The sequence below is a fragment of the Saimiri boliviensis genome, chromosome 15 (genome assembly GCF_048565385.1).
Source record: "Saimiri boliviensis isolate mSaiBol1 chromosome 15, mSaiBol1.pri, whole genome shotgun sequence".
Lineage (NCBI taxonomy): Eukaryota > Metazoa > Chordata > Mammalia > Primates > Cebidae > Saimiri > Saimiri boliviensis.
This window is the reverse complement of record NC_133463.1, coordinates 18,861,490-18,877,971: the sequence shown is the minus strand read 5'-3', so window position 1 is coordinate 18,877,971 and position 16,482 is coordinate 18,861,490. Positions and strand designations below refer to the sequence as shown.

At 42.2% G+C, this 16,482-nt stretch overlaps 1 protein-coding gene across 6 annotated transcripts in view; it reads right to left on the bottom strand.

Annotated features, from left to right (window-relative positions):
- Positions 1–567: 567 nt before the first annotated feature.
- The window catches only part of ADHFE1 (alcohol dehydrogenase iron containing 1), a 37,136-nt gene continuing 21,221 nt past the window's right edge, over positions 568–16,482 (bottom strand). For 5 of the 6 annotated variants that reach the window (XM_010330720.3, XM_003942886.4, XM_003942887.4 and 2 more), the window contains 5 exons: positions 15,469–15,567; positions 12,571–12,649; positions 12,300–12,396; positions 8,972–9,129; positions 568–1,099 (listed from right to left, as the gene is read on the bottom strand). In XM_010330720.3, coding sequence (XP_010329022.1) covers positions 1,016–1,099; positions 8,972–9,129; positions 12,300–12,396; positions 12,571–12,649; positions 15,469–15,567 — 517 coding nt within the window. In that variant the 3' untranslated portion in view covers positions 568–1,015. Of the gene's footprint in view, positions 1,100–4,165; positions 4,227–8,971; positions 9,130–12,299; positions 12,397–12,570; positions 12,650–15,468; positions 15,568–16,482 lie in introns of all 6 variants that reach the window. The other variant, XM_074386708.1, reaches the window with a different exon arrangement.

The following is a 16,482-nucleotide window of genomic DNA, read 5'->3' as shown; positions in this document are numbered from 1 at the left end:
GAGGCAGGAGAATTGCTTGAGGTCAGGTATTTGAGACCTGCCTAGCCAACATGGTGAAACACCGTCTCTACTAAAAATACAAAACTTAGCCAGGCATGGTGGTGGGGCCCTTGTACTCCCAGGTACTTGGGAGGCTGAGGCAGGAGACTCACTTGAACCCAGGAGGTTGAGGTTGCAGTGAGCTGAGATCGCACCTTTGTACTCCATCCTGGGTGACAGAGCAAGATTCCATTAAAAAATAAATAATAAATAAATAAATAAAATAAAGTGAACATTTTCTCTTAATTCTCCATACCCCAAATTCCATTTCTCCAGTGATAACTTTTAACATTTTTATGTGCATCTTTCTTTTGTATGTATATGTAGATATATGTTTATGTATAATTGAAAAAGTAAAAATCGGATCATACTAATATATAATTATTTGGTAGCTCGCTGTCTGCCAACTTCCCAGTATATGATGGACACATTTCCAAGAGCTTTACTTCATCTTTATTAACAGTACCATAGTATTCCACTGTCTAGTATACCATAAATGATCTATATACCAATAATGAATGCTTAAGGTTGTTTCAAATTTTTTATTACTAGAAAAGCGCTGCCATAAACATTCTCGTCATGCTTCTGTATGTACTGGTGCTAGTGTTTCTATCAGATAAATTTCTAGACATGCAGTGAGTTACTAGGCATAAGAAATATAATTTACACTTTTGGTAGATACTGAGTTTTTGTTCATTTGCTACATGGGGCTGGGGCAGAGTATTCTGTGGGGTCTGGGACAGGAATACTGACCCCTGAAGTCTAGCCTGGGGGTCTAACACGGTGGTCATTTGTCCAGCCTGTTTTATGGAAGGAACTGGACTCTGAGCTCAGGGAATTTCTTGCAAGATAAATTTATATCTCTCCCATACTGGTAACAGGTAAGTTATGTGCAAAGACGAAAAGACAAAGCCTTAGCTAGATAAGCTCTCAGCACTACAGTGGCCAGTGGTAATTCTTGCAGTTAAAATGACAATTAATACAGTTTCATTGAAGCTTCAAACAGAGCAGTCAGATCCTCTTCTGACTGGGGACGGGGTGCAAGCTTGGTGACCCTTTCCTGAAACAGTAAATGAAAGGAGTTACCCAAGGTTTTGAAAAGACAGTTTTCAAAAGCTACAAAGTTACGGAAATTAACTTGGTCCTAAGAATCAATGACTTGATAGACGCAATATCTTTAAAAATGATATTCTTATATACTTCATATGAGTTGATCCCCAACTCAGAGGTTTATCATATAATACCTCTTTTCCCACAGAGCTTTGAAAAGCCACTTCCCCTTTCCTTAGGCCCTGGGAACAGCCTTCTGCCCCAACAAACCTTGGGAGAAACACCCCTATCATGACCAGGTAGGTCAGTCAACAACCTTGGCCAGCTTCTCTGTACACACAGACCTCTGTCCTGGGCACAGTGAAGGAAGAGAGAACTGGGTCATCCCGACACCTGAGAACATAAATCTTGCAACCTGGACTTAAGGTGTATTCAAAAGGTCTTCAGTAGAACATTAACTTTCAGCCTGTGTGCAACAAGTGACTCCTTTTTTTCCCCCCTATTAACTAAGGTTTTACCACTACATTCCCAAGAAAATCCAGTGATTTGTTAATTTCTCCAATGATTATTGAGTCAATTCAGCAAAGACACCCAGCATATCCTACTGCTATTTATACTCTGGTCAGTAGCTTCTCGGGGACAGGGGCTAAAAGGTACAGTGATGACTCCCCTGGGGCCTGCATGAAACTGAGGAATGTCCATATTGAAGTTCCATTTTCATGGGTCTCTGGATGTGTTTTCTGTTGCTGGCACATGTTTGGGAGTGCAGTTGGTGGAAGGGAAGGCTGTGAGGCCAGGGGCGCAGCTGCGTGCACTGCTCTCTGCCCTGCATCTACCAGAGGGCTTGACACAGTAAGCAGATGCTCAACAGTTTTCTGCTGAATTAGTGAGGATGGTGGGGAGGGGGATACTGGCATCTCAAAGCTCATATATACAAGATAGAACTCTGAATCCCCCACCCCACCACTCCTCTCATTTTCTCATCTCAGGAATGACACCTAGTAGCTCAGGCAAAACCCTTCAGTTTTGATTCCCCTTTCCCTTGCTCTGCAAGTTCAACTCATCAGCAAGGCTGTCAGTCCTACCTCCAAAACGAAGCCCCAGTCGGAGTACTTCTCACTTCCTGTGGTATTGCAACTGGAATCCAGGGCACTGCTACCACTCGCCTGTCCAGCTTGAAATGCTTCCTAAAGGGTCTGTTTCCACTTTTGCTGCACTCTTGTCCCCCAGAGGTCATTTTACCCACAGCAGCCAAAGTGATTTTTTTTTTTCAGTATAAACTGAATCCTACCATTCCTGTGCTTAATGCTCTCAGATAAATTTCTGCGGCAATTACAACAGAAACATGGTCTCTAAGGTTATCTTCGTTTGGCTCTGTTTTCCCTCCCATCTCTGAAGACTCACTTAGTCCCAGCATCCCTTTTAAGTTCCTTGAACATGCAAACCTTGACCCTGCCTCAGGGCCTTCCCCTCTGCGGGGAAGGCATTACCCTATCATCATGCACCTTCCCAACACTCTGGCTGGAGTTCCCTCCACACTTTCCCCATGTGATCACTCTCTACTCATTATGCAGGTTTTCCTTCACGTACTAATCATTATCTGAAATGATTTCATTTATACCTTATTTATAGAGGTTCACTGCTGCCCCTTATTAGAAGGTAAGCTTCACAAGGGAGAAAATTTATTTTCCTCTCTTAGTATACCATACAATGCATGGTATACAGTAGGAACTCAATCACTATTTGTCAGGTAAAAGGAATGAAAAGAAAAATGAATGTATTTTAAAAAATTAACTCAAAATGAATTAAAAACCTAAACGTAAGAATTAGAACCCTAAAACTCTTAGAAGAATAATTAGGGAAAAATCTTCATTCTGCTGGATTTAGTAATGATTTCTTCGATATAAAATCAGAAGCACAGGGATCCCCAGCACAGTGGCTCAATCCTGTGATCTCAGCACTTTGGGAGGCCAAAGCAGGTGGATCACTTGAGGTCAGGAGTTCGAGACTAGCCTGGCCAACATGGCGAAACCCTGTCTCTGCTAAAAATACAAAAAAAATTTAGCTGGGTGTGGTGGCTCATGCCTGTAATCCCAGCTACTCAGGAGGCTGAAGGAGAAGAATCACTTGAACCCAGGAAGTGGAGGTCGCAGTGAGCCAAGATTGCACCACTGCACTCCAGCCTGGGCAACAAAGCAAGACTCTATCTCAAAAAAAAAAAAAAAAAAAAAAAAAAAAAAAAAAAAAAAAGGCACAGGAAACAAAAGAAAAAGATAAACTGGACTGAATAAAAATTTAAAACTTTTGTAGGTCAAAGGATATTGTCAAGAAAGTGAAAATACAACTTACAAAACTTAAAAACAATTGCAAATCATATATCTGATAAGGGATTAATATCAAGAATATAAAAATTATTCTTGCAACTCACCAACAAAAAACCTCAAACAGCTCAATTCAAAAATGGGCATTGGACTTGTATAGTTACTTCTCCAAATAAAAAATATAAATAGCCAATAAGCACATGAAAATACGCTCAACATCCTTAGTCATCAGGAAAATGTAAATCAAAACCTCAATAAGATACCACTTCACACCATTAGAATGGCTATTACACACACACACACACACACACACACACACACACAGACAGATAAATAACAAGTGTTGGTGAGAATGTGAAGAAATTGAAGCCCTGGTGTAGTGTTAATGGAAATGTAAAATAGTGCAGCCACTATAGAAAACAGTTTAGCAGTTCCTCAAAAAGTTAAACATAGAGTGACTATATGATCCAACAATCCTACTCCTAGGCATATACCCAAAAAAATTGAAAACAGGGACTCAAATAGATACATGTACACCAACATTCATAGCAGCATTATTCATAACAGTCAAAAGGTGGAGACAATCCAAGTGTCTATCATTAGATAAATGTATAATTAAAATGTAGTATATCCATACACTGGAATATTATTCAGCTATAAAAAAGGAATAACATTCTGACACATGCTGCAACGTGGATGAATGCTAAAGGTGCTGTGCAGTCACAAAAGGACAAATATTGTATAATTCCACTTACATGAGGTACCTAGGATAGGCACAATCATAGAGACCAAAAGTAGGACAGAGGTTCCTAGGGGCTGGGGGAAGGCAAAAATGGGGAGTTCATGTTTAACAAACATACCACTTGTTTGGCATGATAAAAAAAAAAGTTCTCAAAATGGATAGCGGTGATGGTTGCACAGCATTGTGAATGTATTTAATGGCATGGAATTGTACACTGAAAAATGGTTAAAATGGTAAATTTTTGTATACATATTTTACCACAATTTCAAAGATACGTTAAAGAAGGAAGGAAGGATAGAGGGACAGATGAGAGAAGGGTGGGGACAATGCTGATGAGTATGGGTGAGGCAAAGACAAAGTTTCACATCCCAACAGATTTTTAAGAGGCCCTAAGGAATTTTGGAAATCCATAGCAAGGCAGAGGGTCTTGTTATGTATATGTTTGAGGCAGGGTCAAGAACTGAAATTCGGTGTTTGCTATAACTGCAGATGATAGCAAGTTACTCTGTTCCTAATGGGAAAGAGTCTTATCTGATGAGCTCAAAGGCCCTTGCCATGATCCTGTTTATCGTTGATAGAGCAGTGCAGGGCTCTTAGAGGTACCTGAGGCTAAGTCTGAGCTGAGTTTCTGTTTCACGTTTCTGGCCTCCAGTGATTGGTTAAACAGGACCAGGACATAAAGTTTGTGTTATGTCCCTACACATATCAGCTCTGCCATATAAAAGCTAAACTCTCAGTGTTAAGATGTGTTAAGCAATGATGTGCTATTATTTATAGGCATGTAAGACTGAAGGACAACTGATTCACATGGGCGCCGAAATAAATTCAGACTTCTACTTTTAGCACATTCATAAAATAACAGGATTTCAGCTGGCCTGTCTATCAGGGAGTGGAAGTGCTCATCTGAGTAGACAGTGCTCCTCAGTAATGAAATGTTTTGATTTGAAATGTAAATGTTTCTTTCCAGGGGTTGCAGAAATCCAGCTTCGAAGATTAATATATTCTTGCCTGCTCCCCTTGCAGCCTGGTTATGGCAGTTGAAAGCCTCTGTACACAGGGCTGCTATTAGCTGCCACCTGTATAGGCTGTGTTTGGTCAAGAATACTGGCCTGGTTGTTCCTTCCAGAGAAAAACCAGTCCCTCGCTGCTGAACACAAAAGAACCTTCATCAAATGTTAACTACATTGAACAACCTTTCTGGTGATGTTCTTTGCAGGAGCTGGTATACTCTTCTCACTACCTTAAATCATGGAGATACTAAGTGAAGATTAGTTTACTGCATATGTAAAACTCTGAAGTGGCCACAGCATTCCTGTAAAACAGTCACTGCTGTCAAACATAGAACAAAAATTCCGTAGTAGTTATTCATCTGCAAAATGGACAAGCTTATTTCTAAGATTCCTCCCAAAGTCCTATCAAGTTTTGAATATATACATATCTCAACTACATAATTAAAAGTAACTATGAATCATGAAAACATGCTCAGAGGAAAAAACGCAGCAGACACCCTGGGGTGCTTTGTGAATACACCTTGAGGAAAATCTGACTTCCCACTTTAAGATACAGCTTTTATCCAAAAGATTCCATTTACCTCCCATCTTCTGTGAAACTAAGAAATTTGCTTTGTCCAATTAAGGTTTTGCTATTTGTGATTTCCCCATATCGCATGTACACTGAGGCATTCAGAGTGATACCTAATTAATTTGCCATTTTAGTGTTAATTTAGTGCTATTTTAATGGTCTCAAATGTTAGGCTGGATCTGCTGCTATGTGGAATAGCTTTGGAAAGTGACAGTCTGGGCGGGGCATGGTGGCTTGCACCTGTAATCCCAGCACTTTGGGAGGCCAAGAAGGGTGGGTCACCTGAGTTCAGGAGTTCAAGATCAGCCTGGCTAACATGGTGAAACCCCATCTCCACTAAAAATACAAAAATTAGGCATAGTGGTGTGTGTCTATAATTGCAGCTACTTGGGAGGTTGAGGCAGGAGAATCGCTTGAACCTGGGAGGCAAAGGTTGTAGTGAGCCAAGATTTCAGCACTGCACTCCAGCCTGGGCAACAAGAGCAAAACTTTGTCTCAAAAAAAAAAAAAAAAAAAAAAAGAAAAAGAAAAAGAAAAAGAAAGTGACAGTCTGACCGCGGTAGAATTAGAATAAGTAAACACTTGTCAGTGTGTACTGATGGCTGAAAGATGCCTTGCCACCAGCAATCAAATGGCCAAGGATATCAGACAGTTTCATCTGAAAATCATGGATACCATTCTTGGAGGTGGACAAACACATTTTCCTGAACACTTTCCTTGACTAAATAAGCAGAACCTTTTGGAGGGCCCCTTGCAGGGTGGGCAGTGTCACTGGGACCATGCCATAAAGCCAGAGGCTACATTAAAATTGCAGTGATTGCTAGGCACTGTGGCTCATGTCTGTAATCCTAGCACTTTGGGAAGCGAAGGCAGGAGGATTACTTGAGCTCAGGAGTTCAAGACCAGCCTGGGTGACACAGTGGGACCTCATCTTACAAAAAGTTAAAAAATTAGCTGGGTATGGTGGTACAAACCTATAGTCCTGGCTACTCAGGAGGCTGAGTCCAGAGGATCATTTGAGCCTGGGAGGTGAAGGCTGTGGTGGGCTGTGATTATGCTACTGCACTCCAGCCTTGTCCTTCTCCCCCGGAAAAAATCAGTATCACCACTTAACCTAGGGTTTCCCCAGATGAACTTTCATGGCTCCCCAGTGTTTGGTTGAGTCCTAGTCAGTCTAAGGAAACTTTTCAAAAAGTTATCCCCAGACAGCCATTAAAGCTTACCTAGACAGAGGATTTAGGAGGAGAGGAATGCAGGTATGTGTTCATTTAACATGTTTACTAGCCTGTGCTAGGTGCAATGGAAAAAGAATGAGCAAAGCAGACAGATTCCTGCCCTCACAGAACTTGCAGGCTTGTAGGTTTGGATAAAATAACTGTGAGGGCCTTAGAGAGTCCTATTTTTTTGGCAATTTGGACCCTTGGACTTATGGTTTAGAATTAAAGGTTTGTGGGTTAGCCCAGGTCTCTGCTATACTGTGAGACTCCTCTGTTTGTTGTTCATTTCTATTTCTAGATGCAACTGAATTCACTTAGTCTGAATCTAAATCAGGGAAACTGGTGGCTCATGGACTAGGTTTCATTTGTGCATTAGAAACCGGGGAATTCAGCTGGGCGCAGTGGCTCAAGCCTATAATCCCAGCACTTTGGGAGGCCGAGGCGGATGGATCACGAGGTCAAGAGATCGAGACCATCCTGGTCAACATGGTGAAACCCCATCTCTACTAAATATACAAAAAATTAGCCGGGCATGGTGGTGCGTGCCTGTAATCCCAGCTACTCAGGAGGCTGAGGTGGGAGAATTGCCTGAACTCAGGAGGCGGAGGTTGTGGTGAGCCGAGATCGCGCCATTGCACTCCAGCCTGGGTAACAAGAGCGAAACTCCGTCTCAAAAAAAAAAAAAAAAAAAAAAAGAAAGAAACCAGGGAATTCAACACAAACATCCAGATTGCTGATTTTTCTTGAGAGCTGGAAGTTCCACCGACACTGGGACCTGAATTTCTGCTTGATGATGACAAGCTGTAGCTGAACAGCTGCTCACCCAAATAGATGGGTCACGAGCTTTCTGGCTCACCAAAGTCCCCACCACTCCCTAATGCTTTACATGACACTGTTCACTGCTATTCTCTACCTGCCTCCTGTGGACACATAAGTCGATGACCCCAATCTAGACAAATACTATCTTACGTGAGTGGTGAGGTTGTCAACATTCTAAACACTAACAAAGTGGGGAGGAAGAAGCTAGTTTGAGGCCCTTGCCTACCTGAAGTTGGGTAAGAGAAAAGCACCACCACTTGTGGCAAGCGGGCTGCTGTGTGAATGGACTTTCCGGCTGCTAACTCTGTTCCATGGTCAGGAAGAGATCCACGAACGCCTTAGCATGGGGCCGAAGAGCCTTATCCTCATACCCTCATAGCACTGAGGTGACCTCTGCCTTTCCCATTTTGGCCAGGAGGACTCAGGGAGCATTGTGGGCATGCCGAGCATGGTGTGGTCCGCCAACCAAGTGCTCATGCTCCGAGCTCTCTGCTTTATCATGAATTGCAATGAACAAGACCTTGGCCTATTAGGAGCTGATATGCTAGCTCAAGAGAGGTCCGCTGAGAGGTCAGCGCTCTTCATGAGAGCCTCAGAAGAGCAATCTCTACACCCAGTATGATCCCACCGAATTAGGTATGCAGCTCCATTTACAGTCTTCAGCAATATTTAAGAAATGAAATCAGGCCCATAGTGACACAGGTATGTATCAAGTATACAATCTCCCACATTCATCGGAAGCCACTTGGTGACTGTTAATTTAAAGGCCATGCCTATTCTTCACAAAATAGTAGAGATCTGTAATTCTTTTACAATGGGAAATAATATTGGTTGTCCTTTTGGAACAGCTTCACATAGTTTTATAGAAGCCCTTCAAAGAACAGAAATGGAGAAAAGCAAACTTCTGCCATAGCTCAAGATACGTTTGGTTGTTTTAGCCTTGAGTTTTCATAAAGGATCCATCCCTTCATGGAAATTTTCATAAAAGCCTCATCTCGGCTACAGCTCTACGGATGAACCGAAAGGCGAGGGCCTGGCCCTGTCCCGACGGGAAGGGAAAGAACCGCTGCCTGCTGTGGAGGCGACTCGAGAACCACCGCGGACCCCGGCTTCCATCCCCGCTGGCCCGCCACCAACGGAGCGTGTCTTTCTGGAGGCGCGGGGCTCCTTGGCGGGGAGTGAGGAGCGTGCGAGTCTCTTACCTGGGGCAGCGTTCCTTTCACTAGCGCGGGGATATCAGCTTTGGAGTAACCAACGGCTGCTAGGCCATCATCAACATCCAGATCGAATAAGAATTTCCGGAGCGTGTCTGCCAACACCGGCCCTGCGTCTTGGATCCTGGCAGTGCGGGTGTCAGCTCCTAGAAGACATAAAGCGCTGACTGTAGGGAGAGAGGAAGAAACGGGCTCTGGGTGGAGTTCAGTCAGCAGATCAGTGAATACTCCACGCACACGCACGGGGTCTCCCTGCCGCCCGGCACGGGGCCATCGCGTGCTCCCCAGGACTGCCGGAGCCGGCTGGGGGAGCTCACTTAGCTCTGGCATTTCAGAAGGACTGCCACGTCCTACATGCTGGCCCCGTGTGTGGTGGGAAGGAGAGGAATAGAGACAAGAAGAGAAGTGCAGAAGGAGGCAAGAAAGTTGGCTGATGCTGGGATGGAGGAATGAATATTTGAAGAACACACAGCTTATGTAATTTCAAGGCTTGGAATTTGCTGACATCTAGAGGTGTATGTGTTCAACGTCTTTTCCCACAGCAGCATCTTAGAAAAAGACGCGTCCTTTGCAAACACCCTGTGAGACAAGCTCACAGAAGTACAGAAGCTCCAAAATTAACCACCAAAAAGGAAGAAAATAAGCACGACAAAAATGTATTATGTGTGAACAGGGAAGAACATTTTTCTCCTCTATAGCTGAAAAAAACTTTAATTTTAGATTCTGTTGCCAAAGGGCAGGGTAGGTTCCTCTAGACAAATATTATAAAACCAGCTGGGCAGGACCAAGAACATGAAGGCTCTCAGAAAACAGCATTTCATATGTAGATAATAATGTTATTGATGAAGGGGAAGAAGATTCATAAAGGCAGAATTTTTACATGACTAGTAATTAAGAGGCAGGGCCTAGTGGCTTACATCTGTAATCCCAGCACTTTGGGAGGCTGAGGCAGGAGGACATTTGAGTCCAGGAGTTCAAGACCAGCCTGGGCAATACAGTGAGATCCTGTCTCCACTTAAAAAGAAATTATATATATATATATATATAGAGAGAGAGAGAGAGAGAGAGAGTATATAAAAATAAAAAAATAATGCACATAATCATGGAAATGGGAATCTGGAGAAGCCATGCAGGGGTTCTTCCCTCAGGCAGGGTGACAGAGGAAGTTCCCAGAGGAAGGGAACTAATTTCACAATCCTTAGCACCTTGCATTCCCATGTATTCTAGCCAAACACATTCACTGCCAAGAAGTAAAGCCCTCTACAGAGTGTGCTGTTATATGAAGTCTATGCAAAATGCCCCCTGCCATAGTCTAAGACCACTTTCTCTTGTATTGTTCAAAAGAAGACCGTGATTCCTTTCATCTCCATATTGAAGCACATTATTAAATCAGTTTTTAGCTTCCTCTTCCATGACAGTGAGAACTCTTAGGAATCCAGGAAAAGGTATGAATAGAACCAGATACAAGGCTGGCTGGGAGAGCAGCTGGATGAAAGGTAAACCTTGCCTGACAAGACCAGTCTGTATTAACCAGCGGCAGCTAAAATATGGATTAGGTGGAGTGGTGATACATGATACGAGGTTTATGAAGTTTTTATGTTCCCGGGAATGCTGCCATAAAACACACCATCGAAACCTCTGCATTTTCCTATGAAGTTTTACAGAAAAAAAAAAAAGACATGGTAGGAAAAAGAATACATCAGTCTAAAGCTAAGAAAATCTAAGATGACATGGAGAATCAAAATATTTCATAGTGTGGGACAGCTAAGTTTAGATAACATTAAAACTCCCCATTCAAGAAGGAAGAATCTACGGGTTCTTCCAGCCTGGAATTTGTCTAACAGAGAAACTGCCTTGTCAGTAATGTTGCCAGTCGCCTGGAGTGTTAACTTTAAGTTCTCTAAGATTTTCCCATTTACCATAAATGTGGCCTATGATTTGAGCTCTCCACTTATTTACACACTTCGCATATTTACAAAGGCAGCTGAGTCCCAACATATGGCTGAACACCTCCAGTTCGAAAGGGAAAAGGGACATAGATCCTTGGAAGAGTTGCACTGCTTCCCCCTAGCACCCTCTGGGAAATGGAGCGCCTGGCCCCTCTCAGTGGCCCTGGGCTTGTGTCATTAACATTCCCAGCACAGCACCTGGGACTCAGCGGGAGCTCCTGCAGGAGGATGTCTGCGGTCCTTCCTACCTCCCTGGAAATAATCTCTCCAACGGCTGAGCTCGGAGAGCATAATGAAGTTTTCTTTTTAGCCTTTCCCTTCCTGCCCTAACTAAACACAAGTGGCGGAATAAGATGTTTTGCAAGTTAATAAACTATTCAAGTCTACTTAAAAGAGTTCTTGTATTAGCAAAACACCAACATTTTACTTGCCACGAAAGCTATCCTGAATATAATTTTATTTCTGGTAAGATTCAGAAGGCACTGTGGATATCTTATTATTGACATTATTTATTTTATTCTACAGTATGGCAAACAGACTCTTCTTTCAGGATAGTTTTATAAAGTTTCTAATTGATAAGGAGCTTTGCAGGCTTTGGTGAAAAAAAGTTTCTAGTTGTTTTGATTCTCTGTAATTGCGAATTTACTCTTGCTTCCTGCTTTAGATTCATTTTATTATTGAACATAGCAAAAGTCATTTATAACATTAAAAATATAGAAATAATTCTACTTTCCCTTGAGATGAAAACAGGAAACAGTATTACTACAAATGTAACAGTCTCAATATGCTCAGAAGCATAATAATGACAGAATTTTAGTGTTATACAGGGCTTTGGTCAAGTCACTGACATTTTTAATCAATATATTTTATTTAAAAGATATTTTTAAAGAAACAGGGTCTCACTGCATTGCCCAGGCTTGTCTCAAACTTCTGGGCTTAAGCTATCCTGCCTCAGCCTCAGCCTCCCAAAGTGTAAGGATTACAGGTATGAACCAATGTGCCAAGCCTGAAATTTAATTATTAATATTGTTTGTTTATTTATTTATTTATTTATTTATTTATTTGAGAGAGAGTCTCACTCTGTCTCCCAGGCTGGAGTGCAGTGGCATGGTCACGGCTCACTGCAGCCTCAACCTCCTGGCTCAGGTGATTCTCCCACCTCAGCCTCCCGAGTAGCTGGGACTATAGGCTTGTATTACCATGCCCGGCTAATTTTTTGTAGAGAAGGGTTTTTGCCATGTTGCCCAGGTTGGTCTTGAACTCCTGGACTGAAGTGATCCACCCACCTCGGCCTCCCAAAATGCTGGGATTACAGGTGGGAGCCACCGTGCCTGGCTGGTCACAGAATTTTGAGTAACGGTTCATACCCAGTATTTCTGCCGTCTCCAGGTGTCGCTCTGGAAACATCTGAGCCGTGAAGGTGAACACTGCTGGGGATGTGAGCACCACAGAAAGGCCATGGGGCTGGGGAGAAATGAAACTCGGTGACTGGCAGATGGCAAAGCTGTTCTTCCCTGCATAATCTAGATATTAAGTTACTTTACCCCATACTCTGATCAGGAAAGAACTGGCAAATACACTTATGGAAATTGGGAGGATTATAATATTTAATTAAAGAATTTATTCTTATGATTTTACCACCAGTGGGTGATCCACATTGTAATCCTTTGCTTTATATGTCTTCACTAAACCTGAAATTGGGTAAGACATTCCATGGCTAGAAAAGAAAGAAAATCCTTATGTTGATATACAGTTATTGAAATTCAAGTCAACAATAGAAAGGTACCCTATGGGGGTGCCTGTCACAGTCTCTAGACAGTATTATTACCTCCAAAAGTGGTATGTTTGGCTTTCTTCGATGTAGGGATTTATTATGCGTTCTAGGACATGTAGTGGACAAATTCAGGTGCTCCAAATGGTCAAATTCAAGTGCTCATAGAATTGTATGACACTAAAACGTATTGATCCAGAAGTAGCTCCCTAAACCCATTAGTTAATATTATGATCTCAGAGACTCGGGAATTCACTTTGAGGTTTCTGTAATAAGCTCTGGGCATGTGTTTTCTGTTTTTCCCTGGCAACTCCATGGCAGTGTGTGCTCAGATGATGTTGGGCAAATTTTGTGAGTCAACGTGTGCTGTCTTTGATGATGTACAAGCTTGACCCACCAGTGATCTGTCCCACCAGTAACTGGCAGACCCCTTCAAGTGTTACATACTCATGGAGTCCAATCAGAAATGACTATTCTGGCCTGAGAGGCTATGTTAATTAATTCTGGTTTGACTGATTTCTTTTGCCTGAATTCTGCTTTAAGGATGTGTTTAGATTTAGTTGATATTCAAGAAAAGGCATTCATGCTTTTTGCTTTTACTGAAAAATTCTTCTTTTTTTTAAGAGAAGGTGTGTCTCACTCTGTCACCCCGGCTAAAGCGCAATGGTGTGATCATAGCTCAATGTAGCCTCAACTTCCTGGGCTCAAGTGAGGAAGGATCCAGCCAGCACGCTCAGTGAAAAATTCTTTATGTCCTCTTGAACTACAGATAAACAAATAGAAAAATATTACAGTTTTTTTGGTTGCTGTTGTTGTTTATTTGGGTTTCTTTGAGACAGGGTCTTGTTCTGTCACTCAGGCTGGAGTGGTGCAATCCTGGCTCACTGCTGCCTCTACCTTCCTGGTTTAAGTGATCCTCTTGCCTCAGGGTGGCTGGGACTACAGGTGTTTGAGTAGCTGGGACTGCAGGCACACACCACCACACCTGGCTAATTTTTGTATTTTTTGTTGTTAGAGATGGGATTTCGCCATGCTGTCCAGGTTGGTCTTGAATTCCTGGGCTCAACTCAGGGGATCCACCCAACTCAGCCTCTCACAAAGTGTTGGGATTCCAGGCGTGAGCACTGCACCCAGCCATGAGTATTTCTGTAGGCTAGATTTCCTAGAAGTGAATTGGTGGGACAAGCGGCATAAATATTTTTCAGGCTCTGGGTACATTTTGTTCACTTGCTTTTGGGAAGTTGCCAATTTATGTTCCCATCAGTGGCAGATCACCAGAGGCTGAGCATTCCCTGTGCTCGCCCTAGCAAAGGCCTATTCTTAATTTTCAAAGTTCACTGGTTTTCAAATTTAAAAGCAACATATCAATAAAGTTTCAATCAAAGAGATTAATTCTGGACTACTGACAAGCATTCTGATCCCTTTTTTTTGTGAGAGGTTGGGAGAAAAATCCTACATTTAAGTTTAAAAAATCTACAACACATGGTGAGTATGTGGAGAAATCAGAACCTTCACCCACTGCTGGTGGGAATGTAAAACGGCACAGATGCCATGGAAAACAGTCTGCCAGTGTCTCAAAATTTAAACACAGAATTACCATATGACCCAGCAATTCCGCTCCTACATATATAACAAGAGAAAGGAAAACCTATGTCCATAGAGAAGTTTGTGCATGAATCTACTGGCAACATTATTCATTACAGCCCAAAAATGTAACAATCCAAATGTCCATCAACTTATGAATAGATAAATAAAATGTGGTATATCCACACAATGGAATATTATGTGGCAATAATTAAAAAAATAAAGAACTGACATGTGGCTGAACCTTAGAAACACTGTGCTGTGAGAAACAAGCTAGACACAAAGGACCACATATATTCTATGATTCCACATACATGAAATGTCTAGAATGGGGAAGTCTACAGAGATAGAAATTAGGCCGGGTGTGGTGGCTCACACCTGTAATCCCAGCACTTTGGGTGGCAGTGGTGGGTGGATCACCTGAGGTCAGGAGTTCGAGATCAGCCTGGCCAACATGGTGAAACCCCATCTCTACTTAAAAAATATAAAAAAATTAGCTGGCCATGGTGGTGCACATCTGTAATCCTGGCTAACTGGGAGGCTGAGACAGGCAAATTGCTTTAACCTGGGAGGTGGAGGTTGCAGTGAGCCAAGATTGTACCATTGTACTCCAGCCTGGACAACACAGTGAGACTATGTCTCAAAAAAAGAAAAGAAAAGAAAGTAAGTTGATAGTAGCTAAGTATTGGGGAAGGACAATTGGTGGGTGACACAGCTGAGAGGTATGGGAATTCTTTTTGGAGTGATAAGATGTTCTAAAATTAACTGTGGTGATGGTTGTATAACTTTGTGAATATATTAAAAACTGTTCTGTACATTTTAAATGAGTGAATTATACCTTAAAAACATGTTATTAAATCCATGACCCATTAAACCACATTCAATTTAACAATACATTTAGATTTGTACTTTAGCTGGTGATTAAAAAAAAGAAAGAAAAAAAAAGAATACATTTAGGAACATAAAAGAATACGTTTAGGAACCACATTCAATTAAAGAATACATTTAGGTTTATACTTTAGCTGGTGGTAGAAAAAAGAAAAAAATACATTTAGAAACATAAAGTTAAATTTCTTACTTCTATAGCATATTTAAATTTTACCACCTGTCCTGAATGACAAACATTAAAATTTTTTTAAAGCAATAGCTGAGTAAAGAAATGAAATCTCAGATTTGCTCACCACAGATGAACACCAGCATTTCCAAAGCCAATGCCAGCAAAAGCACTTGCCAAGTGCATATGAGACCTTGCTTCAAGATCATCAGGATTTCTGACAGCCCTGCGAATGATATAAATACCTAACAATAACACATCAACATTGGTGTTTCTTACAGAATAAGGAGCCACCTTAGCGAAAGATATTGGGGTAGGGGGGAAGAAATGCTACTTGGTAGGAAGAAAAATTAGGCAAGTTATTCAAATGACGCCCTGTCTTCTAAATGAAAACTGAAGGGAAACATATTTTCTGATCAACTGTTTCAGCAAAGGCATAATAAATAGGCTGTCAGCTGCTCATGTGATGTAAAAGCGCCGGGGGAGGCAGTGCACTGGTCCCTGGATGGCTAGGACCACTTCAGGAAGGTGCCCTGAGACTCATTCTTCTTCTTCATTTGTCAGTGCTGTTGACAGCCCTGTGAAGGGATGTAAACATTCTCAGGCGCCCGGGGCTACCTATCAGCCAGCGTTCTTTCTCTCTGAGACACCGTCTCCCATTGGACCCACCGGGGCCTCTTGGTATCTGTGGCTGCTGCACCTCTATACTAACATTATTGTGGAAGTGGATGTTATTGTAGAATAAGCTTTGGCTTGCTCTGGGCGTCCCCAGTGCCACTTTGTAAAAGCAAATTCTCAAAGACCCCTTTCTGATTGTGCACAGCCTTCCTGAACTTGCTGCTAAAACCTTGCCCCAGGGAGGAAGCCTGAAGACTGTCAAGGGAACCTACTTTTCATGTGGGCTTCTTTGCAATTTTGCCTTGTGTAAAAGTTCATGTTGCGAAATAAAAATGCACAGCCTTTTTTTCTCCTTTCCTTTGAAATGGTCCTTTCACGTCCAATGGTTGGGTGTTCCTGCCTCCTTTCTGAAACTCCATGTTAGTTCTTTATTCCTCCAATGACAAGGTGAAGTAGCAGATGATGGAGCTTTCAGACTTTCTTCTGTCCATCTCTCCTTATCTCCCACCACTGTGCCTCCGCC